Source organism: Aplysia californica, unplaced genomic scaffold (genome assembly GCF_000002075.1).
Source record: "Aplysia californica isolate F4 #8 unplaced genomic scaffold, AplCal3.0 scaffold00059, whole genome shotgun sequence".
Classification (NCBI taxonomy): domain Eukaryota; kingdom Metazoa; phylum Mollusca; class Gastropoda; order Aplysiida; family Aplysiidae; genus Aplysia; species Aplysia californica.
The window spans coordinates 167589-177379 of record NW_004797329.1 but is presented as its reverse complement, the minus strand read 5'-3'; the positions used below and the strand labels follow the sequence as shown (position 1 = coordinate 177379).

General features: G+C 39.2%; 1 protein-coding gene across 1 annotated transcript in view; it reads right to left on the bottom strand.

The window, feature by feature from the left end:
* Positions 1 to 494: 494 nt before the first annotated feature.
* The window catches only part of LOC101862102 (A-kinase anchor protein 9), a gene marked incomplete in the record, with an annotated part of 176565 nt that continues 167268 nt past the window's right edge, over positions 495 to 9791 (bottom strand). Inside the window, 7 exon segments of the mRNA XM_005093187.3 lie at positions 495 to 1454; positions 3011 to 3150; positions 3654 to 3933; positions 5423 to 5505; positions 6236 to 6477; positions 8125 to 8328; positions 9415 to 9570. Coding sequence (XP_005093244.2) covers positions 1417 to 1454; positions 3011 to 3150; positions 3654 to 3933; positions 5423 to 5505; positions 6236 to 6477; positions 8125 to 8328; positions 9415 to 9570 — 1143 coding nt within the window.

The following is a 9791-nucleotide window of genomic DNA, read 5'->3' as shown; positions in this document are numbered from 1 at the left end:
GGGATCAGGTTATCAGAAACATTTTGTAGTCCTATTATAAACCGAAGGAACTACTAAAAGTAATAAACATATTTTTTGAAGGAAATGAAATGGGCAGAGGGAAACATTCATATTTTGAAAAATTTTCATGAAACAAACAACCCCCCCCCCCCCCCCCCCCATAAAAAAAGGGATTTTTTCTCCGGTTAATCATAGTTTTTCTTACTTTTACACACCCCCCTTTTTTGGAGGGGGTACTACATAACGTTCTGTGACCAAACTCATTTTTACTACATTATTCAGGAATGTCTACAAGCTCATACAAAAAGACCTTGAAGTGATTTTAGGCTGCACAGAAAATGTTGCCTTGTGACTATTCTTCCACATTATCACAGTCATTCTACGTGACGGATGTGATGTGATCAGCACTTACAAACAAGATGAACAGTGGACATGGCAAAAAAATTATATGTTTACGAGCTGCATAGTTTTTGTAAAATGTTTGTGAGTAAATCTTTTTTTTTTACATAAAAAAGTTGACATTAACGAAAATGTCAAAAGTGTAAATCAATTACAGTGGCGAGACAAGGTCAATCAAACTGAGACTTAATTAACCAAGAAGGACATAGTAATCGGTTCATTTACAAAGTACTCAATGTGCTAGGAAATAAAAGCCGCACATTTTGGCAGTTAAAAGATTATGGTTGTGAGGCAAAATGGTGAAGAGTGGAGATATGTGAGTACATGGAGCTACAAAAACAGCATGCAACTTGGAATTTCTCAGATCATTCAAGGAAAAAGAAACAACCTTTATATATATACAAAACCATTAGCATAATACTATTCAAAATCAGTCAAAGAATGAGGCAAAAGTAGACAAAAATATGTACCTCGTCTGACGTACGTTCTTACTTTTGTTACAGAATACAAATAACACGAAAACAATCTTTTCCTTTCTTATACGGTATATAAAAATATTGAAGGCATAGCTCTCCTTATCAGGGCTTGCACATCAACAGTCTGGAAAGAGCAAAAATTTGTACAGCTCAACCTTTCAAACAGTTTCCTCTAGCACTGCAAATCGTCCTGAACTTTAACTTAACTGATCACTATAATTTTTTTAAATTGAACACTTACGTCAATTATTATTTAAGCATGCCCCTTCAATATTATATGACACAAAAGAGATGATTACCATCAAGTATTAAAATCTAATGGTATATAAACACTTAGTAATGCTTGGAATAATTTCATTCCACATGACTCCACTAAGAAGCGAAACAATTTTATTCTTGTGAAAACGAAATCACAGAAGCGAAAATTGTACATTATTTCTATATATATGTAAATGAAAACGCTAGGGCAAAAGACCAGTCATGTGGACATGATTGAGGTAAGAACTTGGCACCATGGGGAACAAAGGGACGGTCGCTCGTGCTACCTCCAGGCCGCCCGTCGTGATGAGGATGGGGATCCTGAGGAGAGAAAGTGATAATCATAATGGGACCAATCAACACAAGAACATCACAGAATCTGTCACATTTTGTTTCGACTCCAGATGTCTACGAGTCTATTCCAATTTCTGCTGAATTAATTTTTTTGCTCGGATAGATTTAGACCTAAGAAAACTCCGATACGATACAATAATACTATAGCACAGAAAAGTGCCAATGACCTATTTCCATGGCGAAAGTGATTTTACCAATGTCTCATACTCATATCCATGATTCTAATATCCAGGAATAGAACACCTGGAAATACTGATAATTTTATTAAAATTATTCTGAAGAAAATAATAAAAAGTCTTCGTCTTGCTTGCTTGCTTGACAACAAGATGAACATGGCCAAGTCATGTTCCTCTGAAATTGTGACTTGTGGAATGTTTTTTTCATTCATCTATCTGATTGACACTGATTGGTGCTTTTATACAGTCCAGAACTCTGCAGATTGGTAAACATTTTCCATATATCTATCAATAAGGGAAAAAAAAGTAACCTTGGATTCTGAGATGATGGAGCAGCTATCATTAAGGTTTTGAAACACTTGACACAATACTTCAGAAAAGGTTCACATAACGTTGCAGCGTTTATGATCATATGGTTAGGCTGGTGGGCTCCCAATCAAAAGGTCATGAGTTCGAACCCAGTCAGGGGCCCAATGTGGCGTTTTCTAGGGAAAAGTATGGTACTTAAAACAAATTTTCCTTAATTCACTCAGAAGGAAATGGATACCCAGCTACAGACAGCAATTGTCAGTTTTTTAATGTTTGAACCCTAAATCGACTGCCTGCACTGTAAGCTTTCTGGGAAGCTGAAACTGTTTTTAAGTGTTCAAGGGTTTGCTTGGGTAAAAATATAGATAGTAAAGCACACAAAGCTTGCAGTTGAGTGCTATACAAATGTTTTTTTAATTATTATTAGTTCTATATCTATTCTAAAGTCTCTACGACTCCTAATCCCCTGCCATTAAGAACACATCTGGGGAGGAAGAAAGAAAGAAAGAAAAAAGAGAGAAAGAAAGAACCCTCTCATTTGACACAATGTGAGACATATTAATAACAAGTTGATCTAACGTAACAACTACCGCAATCAGTCTGCGCCTGCCTACTCTCTTTTTTTTTTTTTTTTTTTTGCTTTATAAAAACTAATAATCATACAAGCAGTAGCCTTCAGAAAGCATTTCCATCAACTTTAATGTTCAATTTTTATGGAGAATAAATCTGTAAAGAAAATGCCCCACGTCAATATTCATGCTGATGCTCTTGAAATGCTCATGGTGGCATGCTCCATACCTTATAACCCCCCCCCCCCCCAAGAAAAAAAAGTAAACTCATTTACAAACATTTACAAACACTCATTTGAGCATAAACATTGCAAAAACAAAACAAAAATTCATTCTGCTGTAGAAACAAATTTTTTGTATCTCTCTTCTGTCATTTTTTGATAAAAGCTAAAAGTAAAAATAGATAGGAAGTACATAACCATTTAACTATCTTCATTTCCTTGCTGAAAAAACCTTTGACACAACTCACCAGAGTACTCTCCTTCGCTCAACTGCTGTTGCACGTTCTCCAGATAGTTGAGGAAGTTGTCGTCGTCACTGTCTGTTTGCCGAGGGGTTCTTGGGCTGGGCGACTCCTGACTTCTTCTTGCCTCCTCTAGGAGCAGGTGTCTGCAAGTAAGGAGATTCACAACTAGATCAGGAGCAGCAGAAAACTCAGCTAACACTGTGACGCAACAAAACCCTTGATACATTATAAGCTCTCTGTGAAACTGAAGTTTTAAATTGATAATGTTCATTGCAAGATCGGTTCTAAAATTTTCTTAAGTTCTTCATTCGCTTTTACAATTACAAGAGTCAAAATAAAATGGCATTAGATGTAACAATAATTTTGCAATTATTTATCCATTCACTTCAGTATCAAGAGAGCCATAAATGTACCAACTGGGTTATCCTTGAGCACTTTCTCTGACATCCTTTAAAATTTCAAATAGTCTGTTACATTAAAGCAGATGACACTACTACTTTTTCATGAAAAGTGTCAGTCAAGATTTATTTTTAACTCTAAAAACAATGTACCAAAAAGACTATTTCTATGAGAAAATGTCAAGCAAACTTTACTATGCATTCACAATGAAGGAAAATTAATCAGAAAAACTGTTCCCTCTCCTTACCTCCTCACTGTCTCTCTGTCCCCTCTACTGCTAGTGGTTCTGTGGTGTAAGAGTTCTTTGGTGGGTGGAGTGGTGTGGTTATTGTTGTTGCGGTACGTTGAGAACTGTGTTCTGCCAGTGGGGTTGGCCACTGATGCAAGGGTGGAGATGTCCCCGTTGGTGAGGGACTCGACGTAGTCGCTGCTACTGCGTGTGGTGTATGCGCTGCTAGAGGACGGTGCTGTGTGTCGCGAGCCATGTCGCTGAGGGGCTGGGTACGAAGTAGAGCTTGGCACATATGCTGGAAACGGAAGCAAAGCAGAACATCAGCACGACCAAAAGGCAGCATTTATCTAACTTAAAAAAAGGATGAAGTTGGTTAATTTAAAGTTAAGTACCTGGCACATATATTAGGTACCAGAAACTAAATTTTCAAAGTAGCTGTATGCCAAATTTATCTGTTCCATTTGAAAGGCCTATATCCACTGAGCATTTTGGTACCATTCTTTAACCTCTCCGTCAATTTTTAAGAAAATTGTAGTTGTTTAAAATTTGATCAAATTTGTTAAAGTCAGTCACTGGCTGCAACCCCATGTTTGACAGATAATAAAAAAAGTACCAAGGGCACTAAACATCTCCACATTAACACAGTACAATCACTATAACAAATATATGGAGCCTAATTTTTTTCAAGACTGTGAGATCTTTACAAATCAGTATTTTATCGCCTCAAACACGATGATCTGTCGTTATATCGACATAAACACCGAGCGTTGACCCGGCGGCGCACACCGCCCCCCGCGGCGAGCGAGTCAGCTCTATACTGTAGTGTACATGCTTTCCGAGTCTCGCGGAAGGATTGATGAAAAATAGTTAATAACTTTATTCTAATAGAAAATGAACTGATCTTTTAATTGATACCTGTTATAAGTCGGTATTATACATATTTTGTGTAAAAAGGGATCTTTAAACATTTTGACGGTATTTTTAAAAGCTTTCTATAAAGACGCCAAAGGCTAAACTTATATCACGGGAAAGCCTGCTTAAAGCTCTACAGTTCTCCGCCAATGAAAAAAAGGTATTTAATCATCCCTCGTTACACGAAGCATTTGAATGCACGTGTGTCAATTTTTCAACCGGCCGACCTCGCATTCCGACCGCGAGGGGCTTCGCTTTCGTCGGCGATTCTCCAGCTCCTAATAATCTGACATATAAACAACTTACACCATTGTAACGAGGAAAAGCTGAACTTTTACAAGGTGTACGGCATTTGGTGTTTTATAGCGAAAGAGCAAAGAAACAGCGATCGGAATTACCCCGATTTTACCGATACCACGCGGTCGGAAGTCCGCGAGTGCCCGCGAGGCCGTGTTTACGCTACCTACAGATATTTAAGATGATATTGTTATACTTTTTCTTTAAAAAAGATTTCGCAAGCAGAATTCGAGTACAACTTTGATACTTTGCAACATAACTTTAATGAAAACGTCGACAAAATCATTTTCTCATAGTCTTAAATGATAAATCTACACATGTGTATGTAACAAGTAAGGGCATCTTTCTGGAAACCTTTTTTTTTTCTTCAGAAGCCATGAACTCAGCTATGACTTGGGTATATATACTGTAAATGAATATACTATTCCATCATTCTCATAACTTCGATAGTGGAAACTGAATTCTAGAAAGTCTTCCTTCTCACAGAAGACCCAGTCTTCAGAAAAAAGACGTGACACAGTTTTAAGCTCGATGTCAGTGACATCATAAGTGTAACGACTGTGAACAGAACTCACCGTGATTTTGATTGATTTGACCAGTCATGACAGGAGAGCCTACTCGTGTCGCACGCTTCCATTTCTTAACCAGGTACTTCATCCTGACAAGAAAAAGACCAAAACGACTTTACAAATGTAAAACTACTGCTAAAACTCAAACCCAATTATATTGTGACAATGATAATGCATGAGTAACTTTAAACTTGATGAATCTTGTTAAAAATTTACCTTATGAAAAGATTAAATTTCAACACAGGACTGCAACACAAGAGTAACTGACATTGCAGTTCTTAATCTGAGACTAAACTTAACCCTGCCTACCCACCCCCTAAAAATAACTCATAATGCACAAGCCAATTAGTTTTAGTTTTAGTTAGAGTTTTATGGCACTTGCAACACAAATATGCCTTTTAAGTTCAGAAGATAAGGGGTGATACTAGAGAGTATCAATAACTATCAAACAAATAAAAAGAGGAGGGATAAGGACAGATAGTTGACAGGAAAAAAGAGCAAAGCACATCAGAACATCTACCAACCTCCCACCGAGGCAATAAAGTCAGATTCTTCCACCAGAGCTAACTTGCAATCAGTAAAACATATAGTATAGGTCATATCAATGCCGAAGACTAGAGGTGTTACTAGAGAGTAACATAAAAGAAAGAAGAGAGGTAAGGATGATATTTATCACGGAGCAAAGAGCAGATCACACCAAGGAGATTAGGTCTGCTGGGGTAATAATATAGATTGTCAAGTGCACAGAGCTTGCTGTTGAGTGGGAGTTTGCGCTATACAAATGCTCTCTATTATCAATACTCTCTCAGCAGAGCTCACCTGTATATTGCAATGACCACTCTCCCTGCAGACCTGAACACAGTGAAGGCGCGGGTATGTATCCTCCGGCAGTGCAGACCCGCACTGGGAGAGGGGAAGCCACCCATGGAGGCCAGGATGGCCAGAGTCTCGTGCTCCGTGTCGCGGTATCCCCCCAACAGTAGGAGCAGGTACTTTTTCTGGTAGATGAGGGCTTTACGGAAACTCTCTGCTCGGAGATACTTGCCGTACAAACGTTGGCTCTGAAAGGAAAGTACAAGAATTCTGTTATGTTTACATATTAATTATTGAACCCACATCTGTGGTGTAGTGCTTTAGCGCTTCGCTGTCACACACAAGAGTGTGTTTACGGGGCGCGCTGCCAGCCTCGTGGCCAAATCCCCTGTGTATTTATGGAATGCGCTTTATTTATTGATCGATATCTCCGGAGTTTTTCGGTTACAAGCTACGGGAAACGGCAAGCCCACGTTTGACCCATTTGTTTCATTTTGCAAAAAATTTGGTGAAGTTATGAGCAATACCCTTTGAGCTGTAATGGATTTAGTCAGTCACCCCCGTATTGCAATAGACGATTTTATTATAAGTTGGGAGCAAACAAATTTGCGTAACCCCCCAGACATTGCCATTTTAAATATTGACAAGTAAAAACTATTCAGATAAATTAGATGCAGTTTTCTTTTTCTATGAGAGCATTTCTTTCTTTCTTTGTTGCATTAAAAAAAAATTATGACAGCTTTCACAGTCTTTTTCTGGTTAACGATTCAATATACCCCACAACTGTCAGGCTGCAATGGCTGTTGTGTGAAAAATAGCTCAGGCTCAAGCGAGTTAATTACTGAATCAGCACTTGTGGCGTAGTAGTTAGGTGCTTTGCTGTTACACACAAGAGACCCGAGTTTGACTTTGTAGAGAGGAAAAAATTTCTATCAAGTATCTCAGTCTTTTGCTGGGATGTATTCCTCTCAGCCTGGGTTGGCCCTGGCAGGCAAAGTCGGAAACCCGCCTCCTAAATAATCTAAATTGTGTTGATGGGGGTGTAAAAACATGTATATATTTTTTTAAACATGTTTTTTAAATTCCTGAGAGGTTTCTGGAGAGCCGTATCAACATCAGGCTTGCCAACTTTTTCTAAACCCAATCAGGGACACCAAACACTATAAATGAATAAATGAATTACACTTCATTGATCCCTGTGGGGACATTTGGGTTACAGTGACAAAATGGATAAATAAAAACATAATTTTAAATACCTACATAAATACTATACCAGTGCAGAACAATTTCAAAAACATGCCATTGCTGATCGCCACTGTGCACTGCTATGGCCTTTTTTAGCTAGGCAGGTCGTGTATTGCTAAATGACACGCCCCAGTGACCATCAATCCAAATCCTGTGTCACAGACACATACTTGACATTACTTTTGAGTTTGAACTCGCTACTCACTTGGCCACTGGAGTAACAATGAACAAAAGTACACATTAGGTGAGACTGGGTTTGGCGTAGTGTATGTGAAATGGTTAATGCCACAGAGAAATCAAATTACACAGAAGCCAGATTGTCTTATTAACACATCTAAATCAGCTTCCAAGTATATTTCAGAATGTCTTCATGGGGACACTGATGATTATCAAGATTGTGAGAACACTGTTCTCAGATATCTTTTTATTTGTTTTAGTAAGAGTTGCAACATAATTAAGTCATTTAAGTGCCAAAGATTAGACGGGTTACAAGAAAGTAACAAACACAAAAAAGCACAGAGATAAGAACGATAGATGTTTAATAGGAAAAAGGGTAAAAACCACACCAAAGCACCCGCCAATCACCCACTCAGATTTAAACACTTGGAAAGGTACTGTCCTTAAACAGGGAGACCACACAAACTTCATACCTTGTCCACATCCACACGACTGGCCTGACCATCGGAGTTCATGAGACTTCGGAACTGTCTGATCTCACCACGCAGTCTCTGAATCTCGTGCTCCGCGGAGTCTAGCGCCATCTGCAGACTGAGCCGTTCACTGGCCCAAACCGTGCGGTCATAAACTCCCTCCTCATCACTTGTGCCATCCGAGGAGTAGCGAGGCATGCTCATCTGAACAGATACAGGGTAAAGATGCTAGCTGTGAGGTTAACAAGGACATTGCACAGTAATCTACACCTTAACACATGTCATACAAAGGCACGCTCCATCGAAACACACGCTTTCGCCATATGACTGGTTTTTTTTATACCATACGATTTGGATGTGCAAATGCACGATCACTTCCTCTACAGGCTAAATGCATATTTCAGGCTGTAAAACATGCTGGCAGGTAACAAACTTAACAAAGGGAAATATTCCCAACAACTTAGATAGTGGAAATTACTGTATATAAGTGAACTTTAGACAATTCTTCTGAAACAAAATAATTATGATTGAACTGACAGAAAGTCTAGAACCTCAAAGAAAAGGAATATTTTCTCCTCCTTATCTAAACTCAGCCAGGCCTTTACTGAACAAAATGCAACAAAAACAACTGATATCATTCCCAAAACAATGACAGAGTGTTTAACTATAAACATCACAAAGGTGCAAAGTTTAAATTAACTCTTTATCTCCGGCAAACCGCTCCCAGCAGTTCGCGGTTGGAACTGCTGTGCCGGTGAGCCACGGACAGCGGCTCGGGCACATTCCTTTGCGACGACTTCCACATCAAATTACTTTTCGGCAATTGCCAAAAAACAGATTTCTTTTACCGGAAGTTCATTCATTAGATGAAGTACTATCATAATAGGCTCGCTAGTTTCGATTTAATGACCCATTTAGTGACGTTTTCTTCATTTTTAGATTTAGCACCAAAAAAGGGCCCTAGCGTAGTGGGTTTACCCCCCCTCGGAGATAAAGAGGGAAATCCAAACAGGTTCTAATTAGTTTGGTCTTCTTCTTCATGACTGCACCACACTTGAAATCTGGTATCTATTATACACAGGGTCATCCTGCTCAGTTGTTTGGTCATATTCTTCAAAACTGAAAGAAGTGACGGGTGAACCTAATTAGGAAAGTAAATTTATACATAACAAAACCACAGGGGTCATCAAACTAAAGCAGGTAAATTTAACGACCACAAAAACTCCACATCAGAATAGCCGAAAAGCGAAGACTTGCAACAGAGCACGCTGACAGACAAATCTCTCTCACCTGTTTCTTGGCCTGCACCTGGCTCTCTAGGGTGGCCAGATTAGTGGTCAGCCTCTCCTTTTCCTGCTTGAGGTTGAGGACGTGCTCCGCTAGTTGCTTGTTGTGCTCCATGACCTCGGCAAACTTGCCCGGTGACACAGCCGCCGAGTCGCCCTTCTGAGGGAACAAGTGAGAGGGTCATTATATCGGAAGATGTTAGAAAGAAGAGCAAAATGCACAGACGTCAATTTTCATATATTTTAAATGCCTGTACAGCATAACATTTTCAGAGGAGGCGATTTGTACCTTGCTCTAAGAAGAGAGATAGAAAAGACTGGGACAGAAAGACAACCTAGATTTCTAGAAGTGCAGCAGGGAGGGGGGGGGACACAGAGAGA